We start from the raw sequence: 19,560 nt of genomic DNA on the forward strand, positions 1-19,560 counted from the left end.
TACTTTTGCAGAATTTTTTATTTTTTATTCGAAAACGAGATGACTTACCAAAAAGTTTTAAATTACCTTTTCTGTGTTAAATTACGGAATTCAGAACTAATTTGCATTTTATGGTAAAACAGTGGCGTACATATTTTTTTTTCACTGGCATATCTCAAAAATATATTTTTTATTGCAAAACGTACTTTATTGTTGACAGTTCATACTTACAAAGTTTTAAGGAAACATCTCTAATTGTTTTTAACACCCTGTATCTCCATGGTTTATATTAGCAAACTAAAGTTACTTTTTGACGTTTAATCAAACCCTAAAATATAACGCATTTATCGTGAAACACCCTGTATGCAGAAAATTGCCTTAAAAACTCCAAATGCTTGAAATGATGTGAAATTTAGAGAAAAAGTGATAAGCTCTTACGATAACGAAACTCTAGTTTGTCTTGTTTTGAGCTTACCAGGAAATTTTGGTGAAATTTTGTATTTCAGCTTTAATTTAAATTTATCCATCAAATCTTAGAGCAAAGCTCGTGCTCTCAGGTACAGCCAGTAAAACCGAAACTAAGTCGTTCTGTTAAACCGTGAAGAATAAATGAGAAAAAGCGGGTTTAATGTCGTTTTTCGAAGGGGCGAGGTCACGTCCGAAAAATATAGGACATTAAAGACGAGTGGACAAGCGCCGGCTGACGTAGACGAAAGAAAATTTCGGAACGTGACAAAAGCCGCGATAAAACGTCGCTTAGCAAAAAGAAAATAGTAATTCGTCTCTGCTGAAATAATGCATGTAAGGTTGATTTATTGTTCCAGTTTCCACGTACCGAATATAACTCTTTTCATGATTTAGATGGCCAGTGCTAGGACAGATGTAATAAACTAGTTTATAAAAGAACGACAATGGCTTCCTTAGAACTACAATCAATCCGACACTAAAAGATCATCCACCGGTTGCAAAAGCTCCCCAAGGAATCGGCTGTGGCGAATATGGAGACAAAAGGAGGATTACAAGTTGAAAACTGCTGACTGGACACTTTATGAACTTCTCTTATAGTGGCCGACATCCTCCCCTTACTCCTCAGGACATGTGGATTCAATTATGGTTAAGTACACTTGACGAGTGTCCCGATGCTTTCACAGCCATTCTAACATAATTTTTTCTGGAAAAAAACAATGTCTGGAACTGATAAGCTTTCTAATGAATCTACGTAAAAGTTTCCAATTTTAGAATTTTTTTAAATTAAGTTACGAGGAAAAGATTTAATACATTTTCAAGCTCCACGTGGAGTAATTGGATACGTTGAGCTCTGCAACATTATAAAATCTCCCTTTAATTAATTACTTGTTTAAATAAAATATTCAGAGTTTTACGAAGCATTGCAGAATGGTTGTCACGTGTTTCTTGTCTTTAGTTAACAAATTTGTGAGAATATCCAGCATCACCTGTTTGATCCACTCTGTATACGTTCCAAAAACTATTAAAAATTGTGAGTTACAGAGTCTGCTGTTCACTGAGAAGGTTTCAATTGAATCTATCTTTAGTAGATTTGATTGCTAGACTGCTAGTTTTCTGCTTACAAAAAAGAAAATTCAAGTCAATTCACTTGAAAAAACACTAAAAAACTAATTTTTAGCTAGAAATGAACTAAAAATTCTTCAATTCAATTTAAACGAAAACCACAATTTCATCGTTTTAGAGCCAAGCAGTTTGTACAATTAATTTGAATTTTTACAAAAAATTGACGATTACTTTTACACTTTTTTACTGCATTTAAAGTAATGTCAATGCACCTACATTACATTACCGAAATATACAAACATTTTCAAGTGAGATTTTAGAATTGTAGTTTACCCAAAAACCACAACTAGCCTTTTCACATATCAATTTCCAAGTTTTGATCCTAAAAAAGTCATTTTTGATGGTTTTGGAGTCACTTTTTGACTTTCAAGTCAGTTTCCTGCATAAAAAATATAAATTACAACAAGCAAATTCCTTGGAAAGAAACAGTCAAATATTACGTCAATATCAAATGATTTTGAATCAATTTTTGTAATTGAAGTACTGTAATTGCCTGAAAACTCACAAAAAGTTTCTTCAAAAATGTTGTATTCTTTAAGCCAATTTTGATCTTAGCCAGTCAATTTTTAGCTTTCAAGTCAATTTTCTGCATACAAAATACACTAAAATCAGTTGAAAAATGATCGAAAAACCCAAATTTAAGTCAATATCCGAAGATTTCAAGTCTTTTTTAATTGAACTACTGTAATTTGCCTGCAGACCATAAAAAACTTCTTCGAATGTTAGTTTGTATTCTTTAAGTCAATTTTCATCGTTTTCAGCCACTTTTTGGCTCAGTCAATTCATGGATATAAAGTATGTAAGTTTTTCCCGTTAAGTCCATTTTTAGTGTTTTAAGTAAGTAAATTTTTGACTTTCAAGTTTTCGGTATACAAAATGCAACTCAAATCACTTGAAAAATTATGAAAAAATACAAATTTAAGTCAATTTCCAAGGATTTAAAGCAAATTTTTTACTTTCAAGTCAGTTTTCTGCATAAAAAATATAAATTACAACAAGTATATTCCTTGGAAAGAAACAGTCAAATATTACGGCAAATTACAGAATTGAAGTACTGTAATTTGCCTGAAAACCCACAAAAAGTTTCTTTAAAAATGTTGTATCCTTTAAGCCAATTTTGATCTTAGCCAGTCAATTTTTGGCTTTCAAATCAATTTTATGCATACAAAATACACTAAAATCAGTTGAAAAATGATGGAAAAACCCAAATTTAAGTCAATATCCGAAGATTTCAAGTCTTTCTTAATTGAAATACTGTAATTTGCCTGCAGACCAGAAAAAACTTCTTCGAATGATAGTTTGTATCCTTTAAGTCAATTTTCATCGTTTTCAGCCACTTTTTGGCTCAGTAAATTCATGTATATAAAGTATGTAAGTTTTTCCCGTTAAGTCCATTTTTAGTGTTTTAAGTAAGTAAATTTTTGACTTTCAAGTTTTCGGTATACAAAATGCAACTCAAATCACTTAAAAAAATACAAATTTAAGTCAATTTCCAATGATTTAAAGCAAATTTTTGACTTTCAAGTCAATTTTCTGCATACAAAGCAAAAAATTTAAGAAAAATAACTTGAAAATAGACAGAAAAGTCAATATGCAATACAAAAATTGTTGTCATGTCAAAAAAATCGTATTAATACGGCTATAGTAATACAGTGTTGCCAACTATACTGTACAAAATTATAGCAACGTTGCCAAATCGTTTATTTTCGAGTTCTTCAGCATTACCAATTTGACGTTTGTTTCTAATTTTTTGTCAATTTTTGCAAGGTTGCTAAATATACCAATTTCTTAAAAATTAACAAAATCACATTTCTACAGTGTTGCCAATCTGACAAAATTTCTAAAGCATTACGAAACTTTTGCAATGTTGTCAAATGCAAACCGAAAAAAAATTCGTATTAATTCAGTGTTGCCAATTTGACACTTTTTCTAATTTTTCTCGAAATTTCCAAATTGACCGATTATCATAATAATGAACAAAATCCCATTTCCAAAGTGTTGCCCAAGGAACAATTCTACTTTAGTACAAAATCATTGCATTGTTGCTAAATTTACCAATTTCTTAAAAATTAACAAAATCACATTTCTACAGTGTTGCCAAACTGGCTATTCTTCTAATATTGTACAAAATTATAACAACGTTGCCAAATCGTTTATTTTCGAGTTCTTCAGCATTACCAATTTGACGTTTGTTTCTAATTTTTTGTCAATTTTTGCAAGGTTGCCAAATATACCATTTTCGTGAAAACGAACAAAATCATATTTCAACAGTGTTGCCAAACTGACTACTATCCTAATAGTGTTGCCAATTTGACACTTTTTCTAATTTTGCTCGACATTTCTACAATCTTTCCAAATTGACCGATTATCACAAAAATTAACAAAATCCCATTTCCAAAGTGTTGCCCAAAGAACAATTCTACTTTAGTACAAAATTATTGCATTGTTGCTAAATTTACCAACTTCTTAAAAACGAACAAAATCACATTTTTACAGTGTTGCCAAAGTGACTATTTTTGTAATACTGTGCCAAATTATAGCAACGTTGTCAAATGGTTTATGATTAATTTCTATACAATTGCCAATTTGACATTTTTTGCAATGTTTCCAAATCGATTATTTTCGTAAAAATAAATAAAATCCCATTTCTACAGTGTTGCCAAATTTCACATTTTCTTAAAAACGAACAAATTTGCATTTTACAGTGTTGCGAAACTTCTTCGAATGTAGTACGAAATTATTGCAATCGACCGTTTGCAATCTCTGCAGTGCTTCAAAACTGACGATTTTTTCTAGTTTAGTACGACATTTTAGCAATGTTGCCAAATCAATATTTTTACTGGGAATAATTAAAGAATTCACCCTGTCCTACGAAAGTGAGTCAAAAAACTGATATTTTAAAAATTTTTAGTGTTTGCTGTATTTTTGTCCTAAGTTTTGTTAAGATCGGTTTATCAGGGGCTGAGCTATATGGTAAATTAGAAGCAAAGCTCCACAGTGTATATTGTGAAAAAATATCCTGCCTAAACGAAGTAAGATAGAAAACTGAAATTTTCAGAATTAGTAGAAGAAAGCATGTTTTACTAATGTGCCAAGTTTCGACCAGATCGGTTCCTCAAAAGCAGACCTCTAACCATAAATATTTAAGCGTTGTTTTGTTTGTAAAAAAAAACTTTAAAAATCATTATACGGTTTAAATTGGCTTGAAACTAACTATTTCCTAAATAAGATTAATCATAAGTATTTAAAACGGTTAGCAAGCAAAAATGAACCATAATATCTAAATCATCAAAAAATTCTGTATTAATATAGGTAAATTGTACAAAAAGTACAAAATATGTGCATTACTTAAGCCTAAAATGCTTTTTTTGTTTTTCTATCATTAAAAAAATTAGTAGAAGTTTGAACTTATAATATAAAAAAATAAAATAAGATAAAATTAAGTGTAAAAAAAATTCAATTTTTCAACAACTTTTTAGTTTTATTTTCTAAACTCAGAAAAATTGTGCCAAAAGTAATTGTTCTAATATTGCATGTTTAATAACATTTAACAAAATTTCTGTTTGCAGTAGTTTTTAGCTGATTTTTGACAACCTAAAATTTTAAACAAATCCCAGAGAGCCACTAGTAAACTGTGCCAAAAGTCAACAATCTCAATTTCATGTAGGAAAAAACTGCAAAAAAACATGTTAATTAATTCGCTCAATTAATTAAACTAAACCTGCTTACTTGTGTAAGTTAATATGCGATTTAATTTTAAATTAAAAGAAGTTTTAATAAGAAAGCGAAACCGTGACAGTCGATAAAAATTCATTTACCCAGAAGTGGAATTCAAACCGTTGACGGTATAAGGGAAAAACAAGGTTAATTCCAGAAGAAAATAAAGAGGTAAAAGAATTTTTGTCGCAATTCCAACACCTGTACAGAAGGAATGAATTCCAAAGGAAATGCAAATTTCGTATTCAAAGCACGTCCACGATTCAGGCGCTGCAATCTGCACCATAAGACCTTCTACTTAGCTTTTGCATTTGTCTTGTATGCTTTTGTTACTAGAACCTTTTTATTCAATTAGCTTCTAACCCTTACTATTATTTTTCCAGTACGTTAATTAACCATTAACAAGTTATAAAAGGGTCTTTCATCCTTAAAGGTGTCTCTTTTTGCAGTTCAAGCCCAATTAGTGCTCTCCCTCAAATAATCTTACTGTCACCCGAACTAAAGCCGGTTAATGGGGCCCGAAACAATTTCCCTAAAATTACCTTAAAGATTGACTTCAAAAAGGACCTGAAATAGTGTTTTAGTTAACATTTTTTTGGGAATGTTTTATATGTAAAGTATTTGGCGCAGCAAAAGTAGCAATCTCGATGAGAAATAAAATCGGGTTGTGTTGGAAAAAATCGTAAAAGTTTAACGGTCGAGGTTTTATTAGAAATTTCGGTTACGTAATAAAGTTGGCGAAAGTGTATTTGAATAAAAGGAGAGGGCAATTTCAACGGTTTTTAGGATGAGAGGCTATGATATCCGCTTTTGTTTATGAGTTTGTTACATTTTTAAGTCAGGATTTTACTAGAAAATTAGGTTATGATTTATTCATGTTTGGTTTTTAAACATTGTTTCGTGCATCAACGTTGCCAAAGCCACACTATGGGTTCAGTCATTTTGGCAACGTCTAAAAGCGCAAAAGAAGCTTTTAATTCGTGTGATTGGAAAAGTGTGGACTATATTGACGTACTGAACTAGCTATGATGTTTAATGACAGAATTATAATCACCTGACAGCTGTCGAAACTCAAATGTAACATTTGTGAAGCTAAGTGACGCTTTAATATGTTTCTTACTTCACCTGACAGCTGTTAACTGTCAAAACTCATTCTGCGCTAACATACAAATGGGATTCGCAGATTATATGTAAAAATAGTTATTAATGCTAATTAAATAGTTAATTTAACAGTGGTGACATTAACAGACACTTTGATATGTTTTTTACGTCACCTGTCAGCTGGTAAAGATGACAGAGCTGTAGCGCAAAATTACCAATCCATAATAGTTCTACCGCTTGGATATTACACTGTACTTTGTGTTTATAGTCTTATGGAGCAAAATTTGACAGTTGTGACGTTAAGTGACGTAAGTGTCAAAGTGTTCCTTAACGACAGACAAATTTGTCTCCATGGAGCTGTAAAGGATGTCCTCCCCAAAGAAGCACATCCATTTGACATTTTACACTTTCAGGTCACTGGTGAGTTAGTTTTGACAGATGACAGCTGTCACGTGATGCAAGCAATGTATTAAAGTGCTCTTTAACGTCCCAACTCTCAAATTTGGCTTCATGGAACTGTAAACATAGTTACAATGCAATTCGTGAAAGAAAAATATCTATTTGACCGATTGAACATTTTCTACTTTCAGGTCACTGGTGCAACGGTTTTGAGACTTAAAACAGCTGTCACGTGACTAAATTAAAGTATTAACTTGTTCCTTAACGCTTCAACTGTCAAATTTGGCTCCATTCAACTGTAAACATAACTTACAGTGCAATTTGTCAAAGAATCACATCCATTTGACATTTTACACTTTCAGGTCACTGGTGAGTGAGTTTTGACAGATGACAGCTGTCACGTGAAGAAATCAAAGTATTAAAGTGTTCCTTAGTGTCGCAGCTGTCAAATTTGCATCCATGGAGCTTTAAACACAAATTTCAGTCTAATTTCTCAAATTAGAAGTTATCTCTCATTTTAAAGTTTCAAGTCAGTATGAAACGGGTTTTGACAGTTATGACAGATGTCGCGTGATGTAAGAAAAGTATAATAGTAATTCCAATGTCTGAATTATTGACATTTTATACTTTCAGGTCACTGCTGAATCAGTTTTGACAGATGTCACGTAACTACTGTCAAATTTGATTCCATGAAGTTTCAACACACCTTCTAGTATAATTCCGTTAATTAGCAACTATTTATAAATGAATAGCTTCAGGTCACTGCTGAGTGAATTTTGACAGTTATGACAGCTATCACGTGACTAAAGAAAACGTATTAACATGTTGCTTAACGTCCCAGCTGTAAAATTTGGCTCAATGGAGCCTAAAACACAAATTTCATTCTAATTCCTCAAATTAGCAGTTATTTATCATTTGAAAGTTTCAAGTCACTGGTGAACGGGTTTTGACAGTTATGACAGCTGTCACGTGATGTAAAAAATGTATTAAAGTATTTTTTAACGTCAGAAGTGTCAAATTTGGTATTTTATATTTTCCTATTTGGCCAAATTCTGTTGCCCGAATTATTGACATTTTTTACTTTCAGGGCACTGATGAGTGAGTTATAATAGTTATGACAGATGTCACGTGACGCAAGCAACGTATTCCTTACATCCTAACTGTCAAATTTTACTCCATCGAGCTATAAACCTAACTTCCAGTGTAATTCCTCAAATTAGCAACGATTTCTAATTTAATAGTTTCAGGTCACTCGTAAGTGAGTTTTGACAGTTATGATAGCTGTCACGTGACGAAAGCAACGTATAAAAGTATTCTTTAATGTCCCAACTGTCAAATATGGCCCCCTGGAGCTGTATACACAACTTACAGTGTATTTGTTCGCAAGTTACAGTGCAATTTCTCAAAAAATAACACATATATTTGGCATTTTATACTTCCATGTCACTGGTAAATTAGTTTTGACAGTTATGACAGCTGTCACATGACGAAAGCAAATTATTAAAGTGGTTTTTAACGTCTAAACTGTCAAATTTGGCTTCATGGAGCTCGAAACACAACTTCCAGTGTAAATCCTCAAATTCTAGCAACTATTTCTAATTTAATAGTTTCAAGTCACCGCTGAGTGAGTTTTGACAGTTATGACAGCTGTCACGTGACAAAATCAAAATAATAAAGTGTTTTTCAACGTTCCAACTGTCACATTTGGATTTGCCTGAATTATTCTCTTCGATGTGCGTTTATTAGCCATTTCTTTCATCATTTGCTTGAATTCTCATAAAAATCTTATAATAAGGCATTCGTTAGTAAGGCAGGCGGTAGAAGACAGTCAGGAGACTCCGTCTCGTGCCACTAAATGTAGTCGTCTCGAATTCTGCAGTAATAAGTAAATCATTCTTAAACTATAATAATCACGAGTGCCAGACCCTCCAGAAAACTGCCCTCATCGTCTAACAAATGTAAGTAAATTCTATTTTATTATTATAGTATTTTGTACATGCAAGAGGTATTGTTTAAAGTGTTACTGTTGGGGATTATGTTTAAACGATTTATTCTGATTTACCAAATTGATTAACCAACCATTTTGTCAATTAGTTATAACTGTTATTTAGTTATTAAATTATATTTTTCTATTTGATTCTACCTCTGAAACAAGATCTCAGTAAAGGCGTTTAACTTGCTGAGCCAAAAGGGATTTACAATTTAAAAGTGACAATAATGCTTCAAATTTTTGGGGGACTTTACAATGTTGCCAAAAAGCTTGTTTAATAAAAGAAACGATTTTTTCCTTCTGCAGTTCAAAAATTCTTATGATGGAATAACAAGTCTGGCGTCCCCCGATTTTGCGCTGATTTAGTATTGCCTGGCGTTGTTCCTATAGTTGCTATCATCATGAAAAGCTGATTTCTGTTAAATAAATCGTATATGGTTAGATAATGTAAATTAATAAAATTAAAAAAATAAATAAATCGTGTATTAATTAACAGTTAACTAGAGCTTAATTTGGATTAATTTGATAACAAGCTGACCACTTTAAGTTGTATTTGAAAATGGAAGAAAAATTGTGGACCAATAAAACAACTACAACTTAAAACAGATCAGGAATGTTTTAATAAAATTAAAAGAATATTTCCTTTTGATATTCATGATCAACGTATCCGTAACAATCAAATAACTAAACTAGAATGGGACATACTCGAAAAAGATAAATCTTCGCCGTCGACTGTGATTGATTCTTAAAAGTAAGATAGAAAAACGTTGGAAAGTGCAAAAGAAACACCTCGAGTTCAATTTACACTTAAAAGTCTGCACAAAAAGCGACGCCTTTATCCGCTATGACGAGTGATCAATCAAAGGGACAGAATAACGCTTAAAGGGCAGAATGGGACTGGTTTGTCGTCGCCCCTTTCTTCGTTTGAGGACCTCGTTGAGTTCGATGCACAACCTGGAAGTTTTAATGCGATTGTATGGTTTTCTTGTCGAATAAACAAATGCACGAATAGATGAGGAAACAAACTGACCCTGACGGTCCGGTAGCCTGAAAGTCCCTTTAGCAGTAAAAGATATCGCCCCCGATGGAAAACAGCTAACTTTTTCAATTTCATGCCCTCGGTCCTTCGATCGCAATAAAATTGTAACTGAAAATATACAATTCTAGAGCTGGCGACAGAGTCGAATTTACGATAGAGAATTTCGCCACGAGGCGTCGAAACTCCATAAATCGCACATTGAACGAGTTTAATATCCCGATATGATATGATTACTGCTACAGGATTGCGTCTTATATAAAAGAGGTGGCAGGCCGGATGCGATATTAACTGAAATATATGGGATTTTTATTTAATTTAATTTCTCAATGCGGATGTTCTCCGAGAGAATTATTAAGGTTCCTTAAAACGTGGAAAAGGGATATTAGTTAGTTGAATGGATTAGGTTCGTAGTTTATTTTTCACTCTGAGAAGAACCATTCGCAAATGTGACTAAGCTCACAGAATCATCAATTTGTTTTTGCCAAATTAAGTAAATCTCAACACAGTGGGTACTTTATAATTGATCAAAAAAAGTAGCACACAGAATGCATTTTGCAAATGCTGCACTTGTATTTATGTTCAAAGTATCTCCTAAAAGCTATTAGAAAATATAATAATATACAAGATGTGTTTAACGCTGTAATTTTTAGAGCTTCATGTCCAGACTGGACGAAGTTTGTGGCAATTGTCACGTAATACTAAAACACGTATCAACTGTTAAATGAGGGATCATGAAACTATGAAGAACATTTTGTGTCTAACGCTGCAAGAAAACTGTTCCAAATTGTGTTTTTAAGGTTGGATACCTATTTGGATTGTTGATTTGCATAAAATAAGTATTTTTGAAGGGTTCGATACACAACGTTTTTCTGAGGTTTAAAACAATTATTTTTACAGTGATCACGTGACTGCCTAGCTAAATTTTCATCCAAAAACAGCATGATATCTGTCACTGTCAAAATTTACTTAGAATTTGTAAGAACTACAGTTTAATAGAGTAGTTTTCGAAAAAGACGTGTTTCTGAGATTTATGACACTGGTCACGTGACCGTCTAGCTAAAAAGTGTTCTAGAATCAGGTGACAACCGTCACTAACGTCAAAACTGTCAAACTATGATCAAAAGTTACAAAAACCCGGGTTTAGAAAAATTTTGTTGCAGTATTCGATATAAAACGTGTTTTTGAGATTTCCAACAGTTATTTTTACAGTGGTCACGTGACTGCTATCTAAATAGCCCTGCACAAACCACGTAAAATTTGCCTAAAATTTGTAAGAAGTACAGTTTAACATAGTTTTCTTACAGATCTCGAAACGAGAGGATTTTCTGAGATTTATTACAGTTATTTGGACAAATGTCAATACTTAAAACTCTCATTTTCTCACTTCAAGTGGGTTTGACATGCAGTGTTATCCCTGACTGTCAAAATGTGCTCAAAGGATGCAAAAATCAGGGTTTTTAAAAAGTTTTTTTAAAGTGTTCGATACAAAACGTGTTTCCGAGATGTATAACAGTTATTTTGACATTAGTCACTTGACCGTCTAGCTAAATGGTGTTCTAAAACCACGTGACAACTGTCACTAATATCAAAACTGTCAAATTGTGATCAAAAGATACAAAAATTCGGGTTTAGAAAAGCTTTCTTGCAGTATTCGATATAAAACGTGCTTCGTTGATTTATGTAGTCAAGTGACTGCCTAGCTAAATTATCTTCCAAAAAGCACGTGATATCTGTCACCGTCAAAATTTACCTAGAATTTGCAAGAATTACAGTTTAACACAGTTTTCAAAACAAAACGTGTTTCCGAGATTTATGAGAGTTATTTTGACAGTAGTTACATGACCGGTAGTGTTTCTGAGATATATGACAGTGGTCACGTGATTGTCTAGCTAAATAGTGTTCTAGAACCAGGTGACAAGTGTTATTAACGTCAAAACTGTCAAAATTTGCCTAAAATTTGCTAGAAGTACAGTTTTTTTACTGATTTCAAAACAAGACGTTTTTCTCTCTTTTTCGAGTTTTATTACAGTTATTTGGACGATTGTCAGTAAATTACAAATTGTTTAAATAATAATACTTCACGTCAAAAACATATATTATTTATCATAATTTAAATATCATAAAAAGTAGTGACAAAAAGCTGAAAATGCATTTTTTTTTAACTTTTTTTGATTTTGAGTACTTATTTTCCATATTACACATAATTTTTATTTGAACCCACAAACTGTCAAAGTTAGAACAGTGAAACTTGGTCACGTGACTAGTTAGACTAATAGGCAATATTTACCAATTTTGGCATTTTTTTTAATAACATCACCAAATATTATGTTTGCAATGTAGTGGAATTTCTCAGAATAGAAAACTCTTGTGCTCTATGTGCTCTATCCGCAATAGAGATGGAGGATTCACAGTTAATTAAGCGAACCAATGAAGTGAAGTGAACAAAGTGAAACAGAGAGTGAGCGTGCGTCCGTGTCGATTTTACGAGGGGAATACTTACGCGTGAGTGACACTTTTAGAGCCGGCTCTGCTCAATGCACGCTTTATTAGAGCCGACACAGGCTGGGTACGTGTTTAGTATGGTCCGCACAAGACGGATCAATGTTCGACCGTTAACTTTTGTCCGATGGATTTAATATGGACGCGCGTGTTTCCGCATAATGCCGAACTGATTTATGTCGAAACCTTTATGTCGCTTTCCGTGCCAATAATGTGGCGGATCTTTTCAACTGTGAATAAGCGGCTTACGGGGATGATTTTATTTTACAATGTTTTTGCACGATCACTCTCCAGCTTCTCTTTTTTCTATTGAAAACTGCTCAGGATGATTTTGATCGAACTTTCCAAGCACTCGATGACATTACGTGAATACAATGGAGACAAATTGTATGACTGTCTGTCAACTTTATATGTTTATGGGTAGCCAATGAAATGGGCTTTGCACAGGTGTATAACAATCTCAATTTTACAATAATATTAGATAGGGTCAATTAGTGCAATTTTAAATTTGTAGACTCAATTATCATGTACAGGGAGAGTCAACAAGAGAGTATAGATAATTTTTTGAAAAAAAAAAATTAGAAGAAAAACGTCTTGTTTTGAAATCTGTAAAAAAACTGTACTTCTTGCAAATTTTAGGCAAATTTTGACAGTTTTGACGTTAATAACAGTTGTCACCTGATTCTAGAACACCATTTAGCTAAACAATCACGTGGTCACTGTCAAAATAACTGTCCTATATCTCAGAAACACGACCGGTCATGTAACTACTGTCAAAATAACTATCATAAATCTCGGAAACACGTTTTGTTTTGAAAACTGTGTTAAACTGTAGTTTTTGCAAATGCTAGGTAAATTTTGACAGTTTTAACAGTGACAGATATCACGTGATTCTGGGAAGATAATTTAGCTAGGCAGTCACGTGACCACTGTAATAAATCTCAGAAACACGTTTTTTATCGAATACTGCAACAAAACTTTTCTAATCCCGAATTTTTGTAACTTTTGATCACAGTTTGACAGTTTTGACATTAGTGACAGTTGTCATCTGGTTCTAGAACACTATTTAGTTAGACGGTCATGCAACTACTGTCAAAATAACTGTCATACATCTCGGAAACACGTTTTGTATCGAATATTTCAAATACAGAAAATCCATCTTGTTTTGAAATCTGTAAGGAAACTGTGTTAAACTGTAATTCTTGCAAATTTTGACCATTTTGACATTAGTGACAGTTATCACGTGGTTTTTGCAGAGCTATTTGGATAGGCAGTCACGTGACCACTGTAAAAATAACTGTTGTAAATCTGAAAAACACGTTTTATATAGAATACAGCAAGAAAACTTTTCTAAACCCGGATTTGTCTAACGTTTGATCACAGTTTGATTGATTTTTTGGTGATTTGTAGAAAGTATCCAACACAATGGGATAAGTTAAAAAAATAAGTGAGTGATGAGTGTTTAGTTGGTCTGAATGTCTTCTTACCTTTAATCTTCTTAAAATTCAGTTACGACCGTCCAGTTGACATTTTCAAATGAGAAACTTAATTTTTTGTTGTATTTATGGATTCTACGTAAATTTCATTAAAATTCCAAAAAATACGACAAACAAACTTTCAGTTTTCCAGACGACTCTAGATATAGTCTTTTAATATAAACATAAAAGTATAAAGCTGGCAACGGTGCTTATTGTCGCAAATGACTTTACTTTCTAGTATACAGGGTGACCCAAATTCCACTAAACGTATTGCACTTTATTGCAAGTTTTTTTTTCTAAAACATTTTGGCAAAATTACCGATTTTAAGCATCCCTAAGTAGTAATATTAATTTCAGTTGATACGACTCTGAATTTTAAATGCCTTGTGATTGAATTATTCACTCACTTGAAAACAGGGCCGTACTTGGAATTAAAAAAAACGTAAAAGTTAGGTTAGGTTAGGACTGACAGTTAATATTCGACTGTCAGTTGCCATAGAAAACCGTTATTTTGAAAATGACTAAAAAGTTCCAAGGACTGCTATTTTGGGAAAAAATATTCCCATTTTTTACACAGTTTTGCACATTTCTGCATTCCTGGTTTTCTCCAACTTTGAACACTCCAACATACCTAGTTGTTTTTCTAAAAATCAATTATTTAACCTAAACAAATTTCCTTCTTGTTTGGGAAACTTTTCAGTAATGAAAATGTGAAACAAAATTATTATTACTTACTTTAATGACATTTCTTTTGCTTGAATCTCGTTAAAAACTCCCAAAATAACCTTATTAAAATGATACTGTCATCCTTCTTGGTAAGCCAATTAGGAAAAGAGAACACATTTCCTGAAATAACATTCCTCAGGAAACAAAGATATTATTGTGGACAAACCACAAAGGCTTATTTACCCACACAAGACAATATTCTCTTGCATTTGAAATGCATTTTCATCTTGTTATTCGTATAAACGACGTCAAAACTCATTATACTCCCGGTTCGTAAAATAGGGGTCTTTTGAAATAACGAGAACGCAATCTAAATTTTGTGTTTATTACGCTCCTTTGTGTATTTAAACTTTTATTGATAATCAGCAAATTTAATTAAAATCACTGTTTGTAAACGTTATTGCTGAGAATGGCTTTTTCCTCCTCACTCAATTCACTGTAGGGCACGCAGGGAGGTTCCTTTTTCACTTCCTCTTGAATAGGTTCGGTTTTTGTGAACATATTAGGAAGATTAGCCAAACCATGGAAAACGTACGTAACTCCGTTATTCCATAAATGTTTCAGTTTCATGTAAGTGTCTTCAGTTCTGATTGGAGGATCTCCACAGTAGGAGTAAGGATTGTGAGGAGGGTGCTGTAAAAATAAAAAAATTGTCTGAAAAGGAATAGAAAGACAAAAGTTTTTAATGTGACAAATAAAGAAGAAAATATTTAATTAGTTGACTGGATTGGAACTTGAAATGTACCCATTGAATTAAATTTTCACTAGATCCCTCCAGTTATACTAAAAATACAAACCTACACTAATCGTAATTAATTAGTTATCACTGAAAATGAATTCTAGTTAACCAGAAATAATAAATAAATGTTACTAATGAGTAAATGTAATGCTTTAAAAAGGCAATATGCCATCAAATAACATAACAAATACAAATTATACCGAGAAACTTATATTTTTAGATTAATTAGACATTTATAGACAAGAATAAGAAATATATTTTTTACTTTAGTCAATTAATTATTTATCGAAAAAAATGAAAATTTTAAACTTATAATCATATCCATGGAATTTTTATGTATAATATTTTTTTAATTTTGATTAAACATTACACTGTTTTGATATTTTTCTACCGAGTTAGGCTTAGTTGAACTTGTTTAGAGTCTTTTGAAACACTGTTTTGTACTTTGACACAGTTTTTAGAAAATATCCCCCCGAGGAGGCCCTCTAGGGCCAAAGTGCCCTAATGCAATTTTCTTGAGTACGAAATGTCCTACAACTTTCTCGTCGTACACTTTTTTGATATTTTTTCAAATAACCGTGTAACGCTTACTTGAACTTAGAGTCTTTTAAAGCACTTTTTGTGCTTTAACACAATTTTTCGGAAATGGTTTCCTAAGAAGGGTCTTTAAGTCTTACTGCCAAAGTCACGTTACATACGCACACACAATCCCGCCATTTCCACTGTTTTTGAGTGAAGTGTCACGTGACTTTTGGCGGATAATTTGACTCTTTCGTTTCACATAAAATAAAAAAATTACATGACTTTTTTCGTCATTACCCAACCATTTTTCACGTGTTTTCTAAATCACGTAACACGTTTTGTCAAATTTACGTTTTTTATAACTTTTCATTCAATCGCGATTAACTATTTTAATAGACAAATAATTACATACTTTTATATGTCGATGGAAAGCCAATGAAAAGAACTTTCCAATGATATAATACTTTGCTTGATCGGTTGAACCGTTTTGCCGCTAAAGAGCGTAAAATTTGACCAATGTTTCCTGTTCAATTTTCATGCTCTATTTTGTTTGAACCTAAATAACTTTCTTATTTGACTGACAAAGTAGGGACTTTAATATGTCGATGGGTAGCCAATGAAATGGGCTTTGTAAAAATGTGACAACTTTGCTTTTGGTTTGACGGTTTGGCCTCTAGGGGGCGTCAAAGTTGACCAATTTCTTTTCACTGTTTTTAGTGCAGTATTTTACTAAATCGTAAATAATTCGCCACTTTGGTACACTCTGCGTAGACTTTTATACATCAATTAATAGCTAATGAAATGGGCTTTCCAACGATATGGCAACACTGGTGGGTTGTTTTATTGGTTGGGCCACTAGAGGGCGTCAAATTTTATGAATATATTTTCCACTTTTCTTAGTGCAGTGTTTCACTAAATCGTAAATAATTCGCCAATTTGGTACACTCTGCGTATACTTTTATACATCAATTAATAGCTAATGAAATGGGCTTTCCAACGATATGGCAACACTGGTGGGTTGTTTTATTGGTTGGGCCACTAGAGGGCGTCAAATTTTATGAATATATTTTCCACTTTTCTTAGTGCAGTGTTTCACTAAATCGTAAATAATTCGCCAATTTGGTACACTCTGCGTAGACTTTTATACATCAATTAATAGCTAATGAAATGGGCTTTCCAACGATATGGCAACACTGGTGGGTTGTTTTATTGGTTGGGCCACTAGAGGGCGTCAAATTTCATGAATATATTTTCCCCTTTCTTAGTGCAGTGTTTCACTCAATCGTAAATAGTTCGCCAATTTAGTACACTCTGTGTAAATTTTTTTAAACATCAATGAATAGCGAATAAAATGGGCTTTCCAATGATATGGCAACACTGGTTGGTTGATTTATTGGTTGGACCACTAGAGGGAGTCAAATTTCATGAATTTATTTTCCACTTTTTTTAGTGCAGTATTTCATTAAATCGTAAATAATTCGCCAATTTGGTACATTCTCTGTAAATTTGTGAACATCAATTGATAGCTAATTAAATGGGCTTTCCAACGATATGACAACACTGATTGGTTGATTTATTGGTTGGACCACTAGAGGGCGTCAAATTTCATGAATTTATTTTCCACTTATTTTAGTGCAGTGTTTCACTCAATCGTAAATAATTCGCCAATTTGGTACACTCCGTGTAGACTTTTATACATCAATGGATATCGAATAAAATGGGCTTTCCAACGATATGGCAACACTGTTGGTAGGTTAAACCGTTTGGCCGCTAGAGGGCTTGAAACTTAACCTTTTAACCTTGAGAATCTAAGCAACTGAAAACAGTTTTCAAACCTCTGGTGACATGTTAAAGGATCATTTTGCCATTTTGGTGTTTCTGACCTGCAACAACCGTTTGAGAACCTCTTGTAATACTTTTAAGACTCAGAAGACAGTAGTTTAAAAGACTGTGATGACATTTTGGTGTTTCTGAGCTGCAAAAAACTGTTTGAAAGCTTCTAATAACTTTTTTTAAGGATCAGAATGTGAACTCTGAAGAAGAAACTTAAAAAAAATGTAACAAACGTAAAACTTACTGTAAAAAATTCACTTTCAGCTTCACAAGAGGGAGGATCCCATTTATCATTCTTTTTGGGCAGTGGCTTCCCCACCATAGTACAAGCATTACTATAGAGCTGTTGAGTGTCATCTGGACTTCCCCAAACCCCCATGTCATAAGTGACGTACACCACAGCAGCTGCTATGGCAGATTTAAGCCCAAACCCTACCAGAATCTCATTACAAAGTGATTTTCATAAAGAGAGGTATGAAGTGACAAACCTAAAATTCTTAATAAACCTTTGTGAGCAGCTGGGGGAGGGCAAGGGGGGCATACTGGCGGCGCACACATCTTTCTCAAATCTTTCCCGGTGCATATTTTGATTTGTTTGGGTTGCGGACTGCATATTGCTGACAAATCTCGTTATTTATTGAGCTAAATTGTAACGTGCTTGACTTACGTATTTTGATTTTTCCTTTGCAATCATGAGGTTTGCGTTCTTGTTTTTGGCCTGTTGGTTGCTGGTAGACAAGAATATTGGATTTCTTCAGACAGTCTTCAGGTTTCTTCTTGCAGTCTCCCATTATTCCCACCCCCCTTCGAAAGAGCTTTGAACTGAAATTTGTCTGGTGACAGATCGACAAGTGACAGTAATGTAAGTTTCTGCACTAGAGGTTAAACGGAGCTTATCGCTTTCTGCAGATGAGGGCGCAGCGATATATCTCCGCTGGGACGCAGTTGAATTTCCTTGTTTTTCCATATTCATCATTTTTCTTATTAGAGATAGATAAACGTCTCCTGGCATTTTCATTACTCCCATCCGTTTACCTTGAGATTATATCGGGGAGCATAAGCCAAGAACGTAGGCTCTTTTCCGTTAAAACAAAACGCAACGCCCGCCGGTGTCGGACTTTTACAAATGGCATTTTTTGCGTTGCCATTTATTTTGTTCTCGCACCCTTATCGTTTTGGCGCAGACAATATACGTTTTCGATTCCACCAATATGATTTTGCTAACCGGTTTACTCGGTTTTCCGATTTATTACAACCCTAACCCACTCCTTAACGCTGTTGAGGAATCAAGAATAATATAATGCGCAAAAAGGTTTAAGGATGAAAAGCTTGTCTTCTCTTTGTGTACTAGAGTACTCTCAACAAGGCATTTTTCATGATTTAACATTTAAAACTTGAAAAGTTGACAATTTGATCAAACCTTTCAGATCTGAAAATTGACTTGATAATTTGATCAAACAGATAATTTTTACATTTTCTTCTTTTAAGCTGGAGAATTTACTTGACAATAAAGCATTTTTCATGTTTTAACAATTTGAAACTTCAAAAATGATTTAAAAAGTAGATAAGTTGATCAAATTCACATTTTAGATATGAAAATAATTACTTGATAATTAAACTAAATACACAGTGTTCATGTTTCTATATGATTCAGATGTGAAAATTGATTTTATACTTTATAGACAAAACATTTTTCATGTTTTGACATCAAAGTCGTCAAAAAATTCAATTTTTGTCAAAAGTGCAATTTTGGCAAATTTTTATTTTGCTCTATAAGGGTTCCAATGCACAGCAAAGGACATATTTATACAAAAGAACCTTAAATTAGATGAAATAAGCACAAAAAAAAAAACACTTTAAAATTTTTCACTTTTCAAAAAAATTGAAAGAATGGAGGGGTACCAGAGTGGTTTTTTAGGTACTTATTGAAATTCAATATCTCAGTAAC

The 19,560-nt window shown here is 33.0% G+C and overlaps 1 protein-coding gene across 1 annotated transcript; it reads right to left on the bottom strand.

Moving 5' to 3' along the window:
* Positions 1-14,827: 14,827 nt before the first annotated feature.
* Positions 14,828-18,469, bottom strand: LOC145729064 (uncharacterized). The gene is made up of 4 exons (XM_081979672.1): positions 18,280-18,469; positions 18,101-18,229; positions 17,857-18,044; positions 14,828-15,151 (listed from the first exon to the last, which is right to left on the bottom strand). The coding sequence occupies exons 1-4, from the start codon at positions 18,401-18,403 to the stop codon at positions 14,900-14,902; spliced, it is 693 nt and encodes a 230-aa protein (XP_081835798.1). The 5' UTR covers positions 18,404-18,469; the 3' UTR covers positions 14,828-14,899.
* Positions 18,470-19,560: the final 1,091 nt, after the last annotated feature.

Source organism: Ips typographus, linkage group LG5, assembly GCF_016097725.1.
Source record: "Ips typographus isolate SLU linkage group LG5, UJ_Ityp_2.0, whole genome shotgun sequence".
NCBI lineage: Eukaryota > Metazoa > Arthropoda > Insecta > Coleoptera > Curculionidae > Ips > Ips typographus.

Coding starts and splice junctions, on each gene's coding strand:
- LOC145729064 (XM_081979672.1), bottom strand. CDS start 18,403: ATGGGAGACTGCAAGAAGAAACCTGAAGACTGTCTGAAGAAATCCAAT. Junction 18,045..18,100: donor AGGTTTATTAAGAATTTTAG/GTTTGTCACTTC, acceptor AGATTCTGGTAG/GGTTTGGGCTTAAATCTGCC. Junction 15,152..17,856: donor CTGAAAGTGAATTTTTTACA/GTAAGTTTTACG, acceptor TTATTTTTACAG/CACCCTCCTCACAATCCTTA.